At 42.2% G+C, this 17,635-nt stretch overlaps 1 protein-coding gene across 1 annotated transcript in view; it reads left to right on the plus strand.

Annotated features, from left to right (window-relative positions):
* Positions 1–853: 853 nt before the first annotated feature.
* Positions 854–17,635, plus strand: part of LOC149439348 (uncharacterized) — a 30,386-nt gene continuing 13,604 nt past the window's right edge. Inside the window, exons 1-2 of the mRNA XM_089659160.1 lie at positions 854–1,073; positions 15,798–16,118. Coding sequence (XP_089515286.1) covers positions 1,004–1,073; positions 15,798–16,118 — 391 coding nt within the window. The 5' untranslated portion in view covers positions 854–1,003. The remainder of the gene's footprint in view (positions 1,074–15,797; positions 16,119–17,635) is intronic.

Consider the following 17,635-nt stretch of genomic DNA (forward strand, 5'->3'; position numbering starts at 1 on the left):
CATTTCCCCTTAAAAAATTGGCAAAAAATTACAACTTCAAAAAACTCTCCTTGCCTCTCATTAAATACCTCAGACTGTCTACTTTCCAAAAAGGGGTCATTTGGGGGGTATTTGTATTATCCTGCCATTTTAGGGCCCTGAGAAACTATATAGGTAGTCAGTACATCAGGATTGATAAATTTTCAAATATATCAAATATATATACCGTGGTCTGTGGACTCTATAACTTTAATACAGACTAAATAATACACACTGATTTGGGTTATTTCTACCAAACAAAGGTAGTACAATGGATTTTGGCCTAAATTAATGAAGAAAGTATATTTATTTGCAAAATCTAGTAACAAAAACGAAGAAAAACATGTTTATTTTCAAAATTTTCAGTCTTTTTCCACTTTTCTAGAAAAAAATAAAACCCCCAGTGGTGATTAAATACCACCAAATGAAAGCTCTATTTGTGTGAAAAAAATGATAAAAATTTCATTTGGATACAGTGTCGTATGTCTGAGTAACTGGCATTCACAATGTGAGAGCGCCGAAAGCTGAAAATTAGCCTGGTCAGGAAGGGGGTAAAAGTGTCCGGTCTGGAAGTGGTTAATGGTTTGCTGTTTTAATAGGCATCAAGGACTTCTGATCATCAATGATAAAAGCCTCTTGGTTTTAATAAAATATCATTTCATTTGTCCCTATGCAGAAAATACAGTTTTCCTATTTTTTGTAAAAGACAGAAAACAGAAAGAATTGTCTTAAAGCCAACATAACAGTTTGCCTGTAGCCCACAGAGAAGTAGTGGTTATTTCTCTACAGTTTCTTATAATACAACTTCCTCTTATCACACAAGAAGAATGAAATGTCAGAGGTGCAAGACCAGCTAGGCGTCTTCAGACCTACTCTTGAGGTTGTTGTGGCTGCACATTCCATTATGTCACAGATATTACCGAAAATACCCAAAATGTAGATCATCGCCTTTGGACTGATCTATTAGTGTTGTACATTTTTATTGATGAATTACAAAATGAAGAATTTCAAGATATTTATTATCATTTTACACCTGGCAGTTCATCAATCAGAAGGTAAGATACACAATTACAGTTTTTTTTTATAAATTGATTTTCTAACGTTGAAACTCTATAGTGTGTGGCTACTGACTTCCTCTGCCCTAATTCTGCGATGGATTGGAAGTAGTTATGTTAAACCGCAGTCTTGGGTTGGTTTTAATATAAGATAGAACTTTCATCTTTCCATAGTCGTGAAGCAGGCAGATCTTGCAGCATCGAGGGGGGACACAACCTACCTTCCCATGTTAGAAGGATTTACACAGCCATATTGTTTAAGCGGAATGGAAGAAGCCGAATTTTTAGAAGTGAAGAGGGAAGGAGAATTCAAAAAAAAAAAAATTGTGTTGGTGTGATGACAAGCCAACAACTAATAGTAGCATATTTGGCAATCATTTTTCAATTTCTCTGCATACAGGGTGATATGTTGTTTTGGGATCTTACTGCACTTTACTGAAAACCTTCTATATTGTCAATGCCCTCTACTCGAAACAATCATTGGTACTGGTAACATACCTAGACTAGCAAATGATCATCTTCAAATGTTTCAACAAAATAAGGCTCCATGTACACTGCAGCTGATAAACTCACGTTTAGGAGCTATTCTGCATTTTTTTTCAGCAGCCCCTGAACTCTCCCTAATGTTTTCCTATGTGTCCATGTACACATCTTCGTTTACAGGCAGTTGAGTTTACAGTTGTTTTTTTGAAAGCACCAAACTTGCGTTCAGGAGTAGATTTTATCAGCGTTTCAAACGCCAAATGCTTGTCAACGTGGCTAACCGCGTCTATAAGCGTTTGCAAAAATTTTTTAACTCTTCCATTTACAGATGCTGTCCAGAGCCTTTTTTCATCATGAAAAATACATGCAAAGCGTTTTCCCAGTACTCAAATGGACCATACTTGAGGTTTTGCATGAAAGAAAATATGTTAGACACTGCTCATTATTATACAGTATTTATATAGCGCTAAAAGGTTTGCTCAGCGCTGTACATTATAGTGGGGGACAGTACATGAGACAATACAGTAACAAAACAAAACATGAGGGGTTCAAGGGCCCTGCTCTTTCGAGATTACAATCTAGGAGATTATCTTCTTTAGCAACGGGTTAGTTGCATTGCAGAAGTCTTGTGGCTTATTTTTCACATTATAATAAGCATTGTTCTTTTGGGATACCATTTATGGATCATATCACTGTTCATTTTGGCACGATTTATTGGATATTAATTAGTTTATATTTTCACCCATAATCACCTATTTATTATTAGTGGTGTACCTAGGTTATGCCTTTTTTTGTTTGGGTGTTCTTCACTTTTATTATCCACATTTCGGATGTTTCATGTCCATTCTATTCAATATTTAGATCTGGTGTCAATTCCTGATTTGGTTTATTTTTCATTTTATTATGAATGAGTTTATATTAGTATATTGTGCGGAGAATTTCTCCAAGGAGTTTATATTATACTACATGTTCTTCCTATACTTAGATATAGCACAGCACCAATCAGCTTTTAATTGTTAATTTTTCCCATTTGGTATACGGTAAGATGTTAGCAGCTTTTTGCAATTTGATTTGAGGGTCTAGAGTGCGGGAGGACTATATAGATAAATTAGTAAAGAAGATTTACATCAGGTATTGTATTAGGAATCATGTATAATTATTTGAAAAAAAATAACAGCAAGAGACATTTTGAAATGTAGCTACAAGTAGTCACCATATGGTTAAGATCACCCTGGGAAATGTTGGCTGAACAGTCTAAATCCTTTTGAGTTTATGCATGTTTGTGCGCATTTATATGTGAGCAGGGGCGGACTGACCATTTGGAAACTCAGGCACTCAGTAGGGGGCCTTATGAGATGCCCCTGGTACCTTTTTCATAGGCTTTTTTGAGTTTGGGCAAGGACACAGGGGCCCCATGATCCCCTATTGCCCGGGGGCCCCATGAGTTGTCAGTCCGCCCCTGTATGGGAGTGTGCATAAATGATGCCAGTAGGCTTCTCTATGAACACAGATTTTTTATATGACCCCAAACGCTGCTCTAAAATACTAATCTATGCAGCGCAATGTGCAAGAACACATTGGCTAAAATAGAGCTGTGTTCAGAGGCATGCAAAAAACAAAAAAAAATGCTTCTAAGGCCTCGTTCACGTGGTTGAATTTAGGCGTACACCTTTGTGAGAGTTGTGTTTTCCCTGCATAGGATGCACAAGTCTTCCATGCATCCAATTGCAGGCAGTCACATTCATGTCAATTGGGACACAGCGGCTGCGTGGACACAGAAAATGTGCATTCGGGGATATGCACCAGCACCAGTATAGTTGTAAACTGAGAGCAGCAGCTACGTCCCAATTGACATGAATGGGACTGCTTGCATGCAGATGCATAGTACATCTTTGCATCTTGTGCAGGTAAAACACACCATCCTCACACAGGTGTACATCTCATGCTGATGCATTTCAGGCTTCAAAGACATTTGGGTGGGAAGAAGTCACCAATCCTGTGTCTAGGTCTAACGGGGGACCTGTAGGTGTCCACACTCATTATAATCAAGGAGCTGGCCATAGCTCTCCGTCAGGAGAGAGCTGTGTTCTCCGATATGGAAATAGACAGAAGTGCTCTACTCTAGAGACTGCATTCCATGTTGGATAGATTCCTTGTCCATCAGACAGAGAGAGTTGAGGCAACTGCTTAAAGTGTTACTAAACCCACAACAGTATGTTGTGTGGCTTTTTATAAGCGGAATTATGCTATGAGGCCCCCGCTGTTTATCATATTATATGTTCGAAGGTATACTAAGTACTGAATCCAACTACTGCATTGGAGGAGCAGTGGAAAGAGGAGAGGAATAGATGAGAGTGCATAAAAGAAGTCTATATGAGCCAGAGAATACCTGCATTACAAGCACTTAAAGTGTTACTAAACCCACAACAGTAAAATCAGTCTGGATATGTAGTAAAGCATGCTTGTTATACTCACTGTGGAACCTATGGGGTTAATTCTCTGTATTGTGTAAAAACGCTGTTTAATCCTGACTTCTCTGATCCTCCCTTCTTCCAGTGTCCCCCTCTTATCCCCTGATAAGACATATCCTGTGGAGTCACTCTGCACATGCTCAGTTTGGTGTGTATTGCTAGAGAGGTTTTTTTTTTTTCTTGGGAGGGTGCATGTGATCAGCACAGGGCTAATCAGCACTGTCCAGACAGAGGTCAGGTGTTCTGCATCCTCCTAGAGCAAAGTGAAAACTCCTCCTACAAGGTTTAACGTGCTTGGCTGGACACTGATAGAAGTCACAAGACTGCTCTAACTGCTGATGACAAAAGGTATTTAGCAGTTTATATTTACTAACGTAATTGCATTTCCACATTCTGTGTACTGTGGGAGACCAGATATAGTGAATGCAGGGTAGGGGTTTAGTAACACTTTGAGTCTGGGAGACAACTAGGCGAGTCCAGGGGACAGAGGGAATCCATAAGTCTCAGTGCAAGAGAGACTGGGGTGTCAAGAGAAGCCCTACTGAGAGGCCAGGAGTGGGCCTGTGCTGCAGGCAGCAATAGCACATTTGCACTGACCAGACCAGGGGCAGACTGACCATTTGGAAACTCGGGCACTGGCCCTGGTACCTTTTTCATAGGCTTTTTGAGTTTGGGAAGGACACAGGGGCCCCATGATCCCCTATTGCCCGGGGGCCCCATGAGTTGTCAGTCCGCCCCTGGACCAGACCTACACCTAGATTTACAGTGGCTGCAGGGAGCAGTGAGTAAACCCTATTGTGCCGTACAGCTGGGAGCTGTGACTACAGGCTGAGGGAGCCAGGAAAGCCCAGAGAGCCAAGAGAAGCTGATGAAATGGTCTGAGGGACCAGAAAGAAGAGCAGAGGTGCTGCTCACAAGAGATCCAGGTGGCTTAGCATTTTCAATTGACTGTGTTGCTGTGTGAAGCTGACACCCCTACGTTGTCAACTGCTGTGTTAAACCTTTCCTTTTTCAATAACAATGGGCCAGCAAACCCTTAGTTCAGACTGGCACAATTCACTTAAAAAAAGCAATACCACTGATCTAAAGATCCCCCTTATCACAGTATATATAGGCAATGGGGTTGATTTAATAAAACTGGAGAGCACAAAATCTGCTGCAGTTGTGCATGGTAGCCAATCAGTTTCTTACTTCAGCTTGTTCAATTAAGCTTTAATAATAAAACCTGAAAGCTGATTGGTTTCTCTGCAGAGCTGCACCAGATTTTGCACTTTCCGGTTTTAGTAAGTCAACCTCATTGCTGGTTCTCACTGCTAGAGAAAGATGTTAGTAAATCAGACATAAACAGTGTCTGAAATCAATTCAGTTTTGCTGGTCTGAAGACCACACCTTTAATGTGGTTGAGTAGACTTACCGTAGCTCCATTTCTCTGTATTACAGAAGTTAGAGACGGCCTTTTCAAAGTGCTTAACCTTTGCCAGGAAACAATTAGCACAATCCTGCAACTCTTCATGTTTTTTTGTTTATATGACCTATTTAATTATGTAGATTTCATAGAATTTGGAAAGATTAATACATGTTATCTCAAAGTATGTAGACAAAGGACCCTCCCGCCTTCACAATACCCCCCCCCCCCCCCCCCCGCCCCTGCCTTCCAGTTTTCAGGCCATGAAGACTAAATGTGCAAAAATGACTGGGTAAGCCCACAAATGTTTTCATACACCAGTCACCAATACTTTTCTTTTATACTGACCTTCCAAAATTACAGATGCAATCATTTAGAAGTTAAGTCAGCATAGGGGCACTTGTACTCAAAGAACAAGAAAAGGACCCTGTTCTATACCAGCCTTTCTCAACCTTTTTACTTTTGAGGAACCCTTGTAATAATGCTAAGGTTCTTAGTGAATCCTGGCTAAAAATGATTATTTCTATAGCTCATGGTACATTAGTGTAATCAATGGGTTAAAGAACATTTAAATAAAAGAATAAGGTGAGGTATACCTAGGGTATTTGACACCCAGGGCAAATCGTGTTTTTACCAATTCTCTACAAAATTATTTCAGAAACACCCTTCAAAATTATTTATACCCCCCTAAACCATGTTGTCTGACTGAGGTTAACCTCAGTCAGACAACATGGTTTAGGGGGGTATAAATAATTTTGAAGGGTGTTTCAGTAAAAGTTGATCTACCAGGAAAGAGCTTGTCAACATTTTTTTATTGCTTCCCCCAAGTGGGCTCACACGATACTCTCCTTAAACCACTTTAATAGGGATTCTGATTGGCCGACTGTCAGCACCAAATTTCCCCAAGCTCCCACCCCACTTCTTCTTGGATAGGACAAGACCCACTGCTGTAGTTGAAAGCCTCGGTCATTTTGTGCCCACTCTCTGCCATAGGCCTTCCCAGGATACCCCTGGCCATTAGCCTTTATATTCATATAAAAGTAATGGCTATACAAAAGTTGTAGTTCCGCCATTTAACGTTGTTTTGCAAAGATGGCAGTGACACATCACATAGGCATAATGTCATTGGCATAAATCACTATACACAAAAGTGAACAATCTGTAGCAGTCATTGTGAAAGCAGAACATTGCATGTCACACACAAGCCTTCCTTCTTTCGCAACTCCTCTCTCATTTCCTTGGGAGCACCACAGTGTGCCATCTCTCTGTATACTAAATCTGTAGCATTCTGCTCTGTTCTTTTTCTCTAAGGGTCATTAGTACTCACCCAGCGGGCTCTGAGTTGCCCATTAGGCTTTATGTTTCTAGCTCATGGCTTCCTTCATTTCAGAGACAAGACTGCTGCAGGTACACATCAACACATCAAGATTCTGTACACTTCTCCTAGGACCTCCAGGGGTAACACTTAGCCTGGCCTAAAATGCCTAAGATGTCTTTTGTATCCCGCTCCCAGTCAGGACTACTACAGCTGGCTCTTTGGGGTGTTCGACTATCTCTCCCTGACCTTCTGCCCTGTTCAGGGCCTTTGCAGTAGCTGATTAATTCTGCATGGCTGTAGGGTGTTTCGCTTTCATACCCCAACTCACTCAAGGCTCCCTCCATCCTGTCATTTATATGGGCACTAGCTCACCTCACTACAGGAAGGCTTGTCTAAAAGGGGACCAAACACCCAATTACATATTTCCCTATTACTACACTATTTTGGGATACAGCGACCTAGTGGCATTCTAGCTAACTGCACCAGCTTACACCCCCCCTTTCCCCAATCCATCCTACGCAGGCATACACATGCAAGTTTGCCTAATGCAATTATGTGTAGGAAGATCTTTCATTATTCTTGGAAAAAGTAATAACTACAGAAAAGGCAAGTCAGTAGAAAATGTGGTGTCCTCTAACATTAGTGGTCAGTGGTTAGTAAAAAATATTGTCCCCCTTGGTCATTGTTGGTGGGATATTAATCTAACATTGCTCATTATTCAAGGAACTCCTCAAGCAAGCTCAGGAGGAACCCTAGTCAAGAAACATTGGTCTACACCAACCTACTAATCTTCTTCCAGCCACAGCAGGCAACATATTTGGTGGGTGGAAAACCTATTACTCTACTGCACTCTTTGGTTCCTCCTGTTGGCTTGTACATCCTGTAGCGGGACATATAAAGGATAATAAGGATGTAAAGAATATGAAACTATGCATAGGTGATTACAGAATACATTACATCACACTGTTACATAACAAGAAAATGTTTTTGTCAGTACAGTATGAAAGTTAACAGAGAATGAGAGAGACTCTAGCAAAAATAAAAGTGTTTTCATTCTTGCATATGTTCCTGTTAGGCTGGCCATAGATGGGTTGTATTTGTTTTATTCAGCACACTGGCTGAAAGAAAAGAAAAAACAAAAAAACAAACAAACAAACAAACAGTTAGCTTCATCCACAGGAAAAAAGAACACCTTCATCCATAGGAAAAAAAGGATGCCTTCATCCACACAATCAAGACAGATGGAGGTATCAGCATGCAGGAACTTTGTATTCTGCCAGCAGGACTCTCTGATATACTGCAGCTGATGATTGAGGAAAGTTTTTCAACAATCCCTTTTGACAGAAGTACATCTAATGATCAACTTCTGCTGGACAGGAAGGGATGCCCATGGATTAAAATTCGTCCAGTCCCTGCTGAACAGGATGAATTTCGATCCATCTATGACCACCTTTACTTCTTCTCCAGTGACCATTGTTATATGGAGAAGCAGGGAGGAAGTATTACCAATCTGCAGCAGAGAAAATTCAGTTCTACTGACCTGGGAGACAGGGGCTGTGCTGTGTGGTAGAACTATGAAACTCTCCATTGCAGTGGGGCTGTGCCTAAAGTGATTTTTAAGGTCTAGGGGTCATGGAAAGGAAGTTTTATTTATTTAACCCCCTGCTGCTGTGCGTTACTAGACCTGTTCCCACAACATCTTCTTCCAATGCTCCATTGGTCTAAGGTCCTGAGGTCACAAAGACTGATAAAGGGTCCAAAGCTCTGCATTGGACATGATGATGCCAAGAAACGTTCTACCATTAGAGCATGGGGAAGCACCTTCTGCTGGTGAAATGGAAGATCAGGTAAGTAGAAGTACTTTTACTAGACCTAAATGAACAGATAATCCTTGCACAGAGGAATTTTCTGATTTCCTTGAGTTGGATTTGAAGAATTATGTGAACAGAAATACAAATCCTCTGGAAGGCAAAACAAATGTCCTCCTTCCACGTGCGATCCCCTGTTGAGTTGTCGGAGTGCACACCGGCTCTCTTGACCTGCTGTGAGGACACTGCAAGTTGTGCTACAAACTGTGCTGCCTGATCTCAAGGACACTGTTATATTGTGCTGGACTACATATCTGGCTACCTGCACAAGAAATGATGTCTCTAGGCCCACGTGGTGAGATTGTTCCATTTACCTACTGTATGAGTGCAGGACTTATCCTACGGCCTATGGACATACAGAGTCAATCAGCTACCTGGATGTAGGCTGGACCTGTCAAGTGCTGATCGTGCGTCCTTTCTTGGAAAGCTCCAGTTATGGTGATGAGAACATAGGAGGATTTGAGCTACTACAGGTGAAACTCGAAAAATTAGAATATCGTGCAAAAGTTCATTTATTTCAGTAATGCAACTTAAAAGGTGAAACTAATATATGAGATAGACTCATTACATGCAAAGCAAGATAGTTCAAGCCGTGATTTGTCATAATTGTGATGATTATGGCTTACAGCTCATGAAAACCCCAAATCCATAATCTCAGAAAATGAGAATATTGTGAAAAGGTGCAATATTCTTGGCTCAAAGTGTCGCACTCTAATCAGCTAATTAAGCCATAACACCTGCAAAGCGTCCCTGAGCCTTTAAATGGTCTCTCAGTCTGGTTCAGTAGGAATCACAATCATGGGAAAGACTGCTGACCTGACAGTTGTGCAGAAAACCATCATTGACACCCTCCATAAGGAGGGAAAGCCTCAAAAGGTAATTGCAAAAGAAGTTGGATGTTCCCAAAGTGCTGTATCAAAGCACATTAATAGAAAGTTATGTGGAAGGGAAAAGTGTGGAAGAAAAAGGTGCACAAGCAGCAGGGATGACCGCAGCCTGGAGAGGATTGTCAGGAAAAGGCCATTTAAAAGTGTTGGGGACTTTCACAAGGAGTGGACTGAGGCTGGAGATTTTCTGAGATTGTGGATTTGGGGTTTTCATGAGCTGTAAGCCATAATCATCACAATTATGACAAATCACATCTTGAACTATCTTGCTTTGCATGTAATGAGTCTATCTCATATATTAGTTTCACCTTTTAAGTTGCATTACTGAAATAAATGAACTTTTGCACGATATTCTAATTTTTCGAGTTTCACCTGTATATGGAACTGTGTTTATTCCCTTGAGGTATAACTGTTGCCCTATTGCTCTCCTCCGCAGAGGAAACACACTCTGTGGCCCAGATATGCTTAGCTGGACATACCTTGGTTCCTATTGCATATCATCATACATCACAGCAGGGTCTTCAGGAAGAGTTTACATCTGCACAGGAAGGGGGACCTGGAGAGTAGTGGGGGGCTGGCCTTAGTCCCCCGAGTCCCTCATTGGGAGGGGGGGAGGTGAGGAGGGGTGCTCCTTGGGTGTTGGGGGTGACCTGGGAGGGTGTGGGTAGGGTAGGCTGGGTGGGACACCTGGGGGGGGGGGTGGGCACGGGGAGGTTTGTGGGGGGGGTGAGTTGGGTGAGGGTGGAGAGGATTTGGGGAAGGGATGGATGGGATACTTGCACTGATTAATGAAATGTTTTTTCCTGTTACGTCCCAAATTAACATATGTTGTTTATAAGCCTTGAGGTGCTCTATCCTTTTGTGGGGGCTTTATTTGCAGTGACTATTGTTTGGATGCACCTCCCCCCTTATTATGAATATTGGGGGTTTTGGCATAAGCAGATATACCACTCCAAGGACGGGCTTTTGGGCGATTTTGTATAGGCAAAACATCTCCTATATACAGCATATATTTCATCTGTGTATTAAGATGTTGGACTGAAGTTCAGCTTTAGCTATCTAGTAAAAACTGTCATTTCAGAGTTGAATGCATAGGCACTCTAAACTCATGCCACACATTGACAAGAAATGAACAGCAGAAAATCTGTGGTTTCCGTCTCTCTATATATAGAAGACTTCACAGAATCACAATTGAAGACACAATACTTACCTCTGTTGCTGTCAATGATGGAAAACGCCACTCTGTTGCTCAGATATGGTCCCCCAAAGTCTGATGCAAAATCAGCATTTTCAGGAGTGTCAGTCTCCTGAATCCTCCACAGCTTTCACTGTCTCCACCTGTTGACCTCCATCTCATCTCTATAGACATCCCACCAGTCTCCTCCAAAGACTGCTCAACTCTTGGAAATGTGGATGGGGGTGGGTATTGAAGACATTTACTGTCGGATATAATAGTGATCCTATGTAACCTGCTGTATGGGGGATCGCTGTTATGACAGGAGGGGAGATCACAGAGAGCCCACATCTCCTCCCCGCTCTCTCCTCTCTGGACTAATCATTTTAGATGCAGCTGGCCATGAGTGCAGGAATGGGGGGGAAAGCTCAGCGGGCACGGCACAAAGTACAAGAGAGGAGGGGGCACCTGCATAGGGGGGGGGGCACAATTGAAATATCTCTTCACTACTGCACTACTCCTGTTGTTCCCTCGTGTAAGGTTGGGGGAGGGGGAGCTTGTGGAGGAGGGGTTGGGGGAGCTATTTGTGCTGGCAAGAGTAATGGGGGGGGGGTGTTAGGAGGCGGATTTGGGGAAGATTTGTGCTAGAAAAGGGGGAATTGGGGGGGGGGTTGTGCTACTAGGATGATTTGTGTATGCAGGTATTTGTGCTGCAAAGGGTAATTTGTAGGTGGTTGTGCTAGAAGGAGGAATTTGGGGAGGATTTGTATTACAAGGGGGGTGGGGGGAATTTTTACTAGTAAGGAGGATTTGTACTAGGAAGGGGGATGGGGGGGATTTGTACTAGAAAGGGGATTTTGGGGGGAGGATTTATATTTGTGGGGATATTTGTGCTAGGAGGGGGGAGTATTTGTACTAGGAGGGGAGATTTGCAGAGAGGATTTTCGCTAGGAGTGAGGATTTAGGGGAGAGGGTTTGTTCTAGAAATGGGGGGAATTTGTACTAGGAGGGGTGATTTTAGGAGAGAATTTGTACTAAGAGAAGGGATTTGGGGAGAGAATTTACACTAGGAGTGGGGATTTGAGGTGAGTATTTGTGCTAGGAGGGGGAATGGTGGGGTATTTGTATTAGTAGGGGGGATTTGTACTAGAAGGGGGGATTGGGGGGGATTTGTATTAGTAGGGGGGATTTGTACTAGGAGGGGGGATTGGGGGGGATTTGTATTAGTAGGGGGAATTTGTACTAGGAGGGGGGATTTGTACTAGAAGGAGGGATTTGGGGGGAGGATTTGGACTCTGGGGAATATTTGTGCTAGGAAGGGGGATTTAGGGGGGAGTATTTGTATTAGGAGGGGAGATATAGGGAGAGGATTTACGCTAGGAGTGAGGATTTGGGGGAGAGGGTTTGTGGTAGAAATGGGGAGAATTTGTATTAGGAGGGGTGATATTAGGAGGGGTGATTTTAGGAGATCATTTTTACTAGGAGAGGGATTTGGGAAGAGGATTAAGCTAGGAGTGGGGATTTGGGGAGAGGATTTGTGCTAGGAGAGGGGAATTTGGTAAAGGATTTGCGCTAGGAGTATAGATTTGTACTGGGGGGGGGGATTAGTAAGAGAATTAATACTAGGAGTGGGGATTTGGGGGAAAGGGTTTGTACTAGGAGGGGTGAGGGGCATAGAAGATTTGTTAGGGATTGGGGGGATTTGAGCTGGAAGGTGGGATTGGGGGCAAAGATCTGTGCTGTAAGGAAGGTTTGGACTGTAAGGATGGGGAATTTTTGCATTTTCGGATAGACTTTGGGCTTGCAGAAGGGATTTATGCTTAGGGGTGAGCGTGTTGATTAGTGCTTTTTTTTTGGGGGGGGTGCAGTTTGTCACCTTGAGTGCTAGATGATGTCCCGGCACTGCCCTCACTGCACACAAGGCACTCAACAGATCTCACAGCATCGATCCGCACAATGTGTAGCTATCTGCAGTTGCCGTTCTGACCTGTGGAATTCCCTGATTGGATTGGCAGCTGCAGTAGCCAGCTACACACTGCATGGAGGGATACTGATCTCAGCTATGTGCTGTGTGGGGAGGAGGAGATCTCTTAAGTGCCCTGCCAGCAGTGACCCTGTCCTCAACTCTGCTGACCACTGTCTTCTGCCATGCTGACTCCTGTACCCTGCCCTGCTAATCCCTGTCCTCTGCACTGATGACTCCTATCTTCTGTCCTGTTGACCCCTGTTCTCTGCCATGCTAATCCCTGTACACTGCCCAACAAGCTGCTACCCCCTGTACACTGCTCTACTGACTCTTATACACTGCCCTGCTGACCTTGCATCCTCTGCCCCCCTGCCATTTTTACTGCACCCCTAAATCAGACAGGCTAGATCCGGCCCTGGTGGCTAGTGTAGGTACAGGTTCCCTGTCTGTCAGGAACAACACTAGCGTTAGGGAAAGGTTCCAGTGGAGTAGGGAGAGAGCAGTGACTATGTCTACTTTACTAGGAAGCTCCACCTTGGTTTCGACCTGCCAGGCTGCACTCCACTTCTCGTGGCAGATGTTGTTGGTATCCCTGAGTCTTCTGACCACTGTCTCTATGTTGCTTAGTTGTAAGTGTGTGAGCCAGGCCTGTTTGTATTGTTGAACTACTTATGGCACACCATTTCTTGCAAATCGGGACTATGTGTGCTTACTGGCCACCACACCATGCTGCACCTAACCAACACACCAGAGATTTGGACCATTGTACTCTGTATAGAGCACAGGACTAGAACTCTTATGTGCTGCAGTCAAAAAGAGTTTTTTAAAGCTGCAGTACACAAGTAAATTAACAAAACAGGAAAATCCTACACTTTGCCTGTAAGGTCTGACTGAATTGCAGTAGGAAGCAAAGTTTAATTGGGTTTTTAGTAGAACTTGTAAAATGTGTCAGGCATGTTGGTTGTCTTTTCCTGTCTAGGCTAGAGTTCCTCCTTCTGAGGTTAATAGGGTTTCTTGAGCAGTGAACAATGGTGGACTGATCTTGTGCCTACACTGGACATCAGTGTAAGGAGGTAATTTTCCACTAACCACCAACGTAAGGAGACACTTCTACTATACATTTTACAGGATACCACAATGTTCCTGCCTGCCTTTTTTGCACAGATATTATTCATTTCAAGAATATTGTTGAAAATAATTTTATAGGGAGTTGATAACAAAATTCCCTGCCCTGTGTTTCAAATTTAAGCATATAGGTACTCCACAATATTTACAAAAAAGAAGAGAGGGCGCAGCGCTGAAGTACAGTATAATTATAAACCATATATATGTAAAGTGATAACAAAGTGCCAAAAACTGTGCAAAAAAGCAATAATAGTCCTTTAGACAATAAATGGTGACTGAAAAACATGCGTCTTCCGGTGATCAGAGTAATTGAATCATGCACTCACCAGATGCATAATTCAAATATGCATATAGATGGTATCCCGATATCCAAACGAAGTTGTCTCATAGATGGATAGGGTCATCATCCAAGTGCAGCAGTCCGTCCAAGGTATCTTCTAATGGATCGTGTGTTACCACACTAAAACACCCCTCAGCTGTCCCCTAGGAGACTCTGCAAGTAATGGACTCAGCAGGGTCCCAAGAAAAAAAGCCAGGATGGTGTGATACCGTTTAAAATAAAAATTTATTGGTCCAAAAGAAAGACAAGGACTGCATAAATAAAACTGACCATAAAGGTGTACAAAGATGGCCGCCGCTCCATGCGCTGGCGTAATGTCTGGGATATGCTGCTCTTACCCTGAGAGGGTAAGAGCAGCATATCCCAGACATTACGCCACCGCATGGAGCGGCGGCCATCTTTGTACACCTTTATGGTCAGTTTTATTTATGCAGTCCTTGTCTTTCTTTTGGACCAATAAATTTTTATTTTAAACGGTATCACACCATCCTGGCTTTTTTTCTTGGGACCCTGCTGAGTCCATTACTTGCAGAGTCTCCTAGGGGACAGCTGAGGGGTGTTTTAGTGTGGTAACACACGATCCATTAGAAGATACCTTGGACGGACTGCTGCACTTGGATGATGACCCTATCCATCTATGAGACAACTTCGTTTGGATATCGGGATACCATCTATATGCATATTTGAATTATGCATCTGGTGAGTGCATGATTCAATTACTCTGATCACCGGAAGACGCACGTTTTTCAGTCACCATTTATTGTCTAAAGGACTATTATTGCTTTTTTGCACAGTTTTTGGCACTTTGTTATCACTTTACATATATATGGTTTATAATTATACTGTACTTCAGCGCTGCGCCCTCTCTTCTTTTTTGTATGTCTTTTTGAGTCTTTTGGTACTTATTGGCGCATAGCAGCTTTTCCATCTAGCGCTCACTTTATCTCTATTTTTTGATTTACTCCACAATATTTGTTCTTTTATTTAAAACTGTATTCATTTTTTTGATCACGCTGATGTACCATGAGCTATTTATTTATTTCAGGTACTTATATAGCGCCATCAATTTACGCAGCGCTTTACATATACAGTATATTGTACATTCACATCAGTCTATAACCCTCAAGGGGCGTACAATCTAAAGTCCCTAACTTACATTCATACATACACATACTAGGGCCAATTTAGACAGGAGCCAATTAACCTACCAGTATATCTTGGAGTGTGGGAGGAAACTGGAGATTCTGGAGGAAACCCACGAAGGCACAGGGAGAACATGCAAACTCCAGGCAGGAGGTACCATGGCTGGGGTTCGACCAACGACCCTAGTACTGCCAGGCGGAAGTGCTAACCATAAAGATATAGATAGAAAGCTATAGATAGAATCAATCTTTGCAGGAGTTCTCTGAAAACTTGAGAATTATTTCAAGGGTTCCTTAGGAGAAGGAAGGTTAGGAAAGGTGGCCTAGACTGTGGAACAAACAAAAATGTTGGTGGTAGGTCACCCTGATCCATTTTGTACAGCTGAATGTAGTTATTAAATTGCCTGAAAATTATTGTACATATGATGGAATAGCAGATAATTGTTAATTGCTTGTTATGGGATGAAATATTACTTTATCATTCATTTTTTCTGTACCATAACACAACCCACAGTTTTTCCTTATTTTATGAATTTTGATAACAGGTGGTAACAATCGTACCGTGGTGGATCAGCCGCCTTTCATCACTGGTCAAACAGGAGGCTCTGTGATCATCGAATGCAAAGTATCCTTTCAAGCTTCTTCCTTCTCCGTGTTTTGGACTCTGGGCTGTGAGGAGAGACGTCCTGTTGGTAAGGAAGGCCGAGTTACCTACGAGTCTTTAAACCGAGTGATTATCATATCAAACCTAACTGAGGTTGACTCCGGAATATACTGCTGCCTGGTGGAGACAGCCGAGGGGAAATCGGCCAGAGGAAATGGAACAAGACTGAACGTGATAAAGACAACTTGTTCTGCAGCTGAAGGTATTAATTAAGTCATGAGGCCCTGTCCTAGAGATGCAATAGGAGAAGACAGTGGGTTTGATTTACTAAAGGCAAATAGGCTGTTCACTTTGCAATGGAAGTTGCACTTTGAAAGAAAATTTTCTGCAGAGCTTGGCGAATGAGGTGAAGCTCTGCTGACTTCCATTATCTGACGTGAACAACCTATTTGCCTTTAGAAAATCAACCCAGTATTTCAAGAGATAACCTTATAAAAACTGTTGAAGCATGGTGGATCATGACTGGCAATTAGGATCAATGTTCCACATTCTCAAATACATTGGAATATTTCTTACCAGTTGAGACTTTATGGGTGCCAGACAAACACAACACACATACATATTTATCTCATGGTAACTTGCTGCCTGCAAGCAGTGATTCCTGTACTGACTTCGAAATGTGTGACACGGCAGTGCCTTCTCACGGTGGCATAGTGACTACGGGTCACATAATTCAAGGAAGTAAATGTGTGGGGGTATTCTCAAAGTAAGTTTATAAACTTTAAGTTCATTCAGAGTAATAGGGGTAGGCTATAAATAATTAAAATACAATGTAGAAATAAATATATGATATTACATTTTGACCATAGATACACTTAATTAAATAACATTGCAATAGCAATGAATAAAACACATACATACAATGGAACAAAATTCCCTGCCCACAGAGAACCACTAGAACTCTCTATGTGTCAGTTATTCTGTGCATTATATCTGTTTACATACAGTGCCTTGAAAAAGTATTCATACCCCTTGAAATTTTCCACATTTTGTCATGTTCAACCAAAAATGTAAATGTATTTTTTGGGATTTTATGTGATAGACCAACACAAAGTGGAACATAATTGTGAAATGGAAGGAAATGATAAAGGGTTTTAAAATTTTTACAAAATATCTGATAAGTGTGGCATGCATTTGTATTCACTCCCCTTTACTAATTAATCTCGGTATAAATACAGCTGTTCTGTGAAGCCCTCAGAGGTTTGTTAGAGAACATTAGTGAACAAACAGCATCATGAAAGCCAAGGAACACACCAGACAGGTCAGGGATAAAGTTGTAGAGAATGTTAAAGTAGGGTTAGGTTATAAAAAAATATCCCAAGCTTTGAACATCTCACAGAGCACTGTTCAATCCATCATCTGGAAATGGAAAGAGTATGGCACAACTGAAAACCTACCAAGACATGGCCGTCCACTTAAACTGACAGGCCTGGCATAGAGAGCATTAATAAGAGAAGAACCAAGAGGCCCATGGTAACTCTGGAGGAGCTGCAGAGATCCACAGCTCAAGTGGGAGAATCTGTCCACAGGACAAGTATTAGTCGTGCACTCCACAAATCTGGCCTTTATGGAAGAGTGGCAAGAAGAAAACCATTGTTGAAAGAAAGCCATAAGAAGTCTCATTTGCAGTTTGCGAGAAGCCATGTGGGGGACACAGCAAACATGTGGAGGAAGGTGCTCTGGTCAGATGAGCCCAAAATTTTACTTTTTGGTCTAAAA

This window comes from Staurois parvus, unplaced genomic scaffold (assembly GCF_062004578.1).
Source record: "Staurois parvus isolate SC_StPar_1 unplaced genomic scaffold, SC_StPar_1.0 ptg001133l, whole genome shotgun sequence".
Taxonomy (NCBI): domain Eukaryota; kingdom Metazoa; phylum Chordata; class Amphibia; order Anura; family Ranidae; genus Staurois; species Staurois parvus.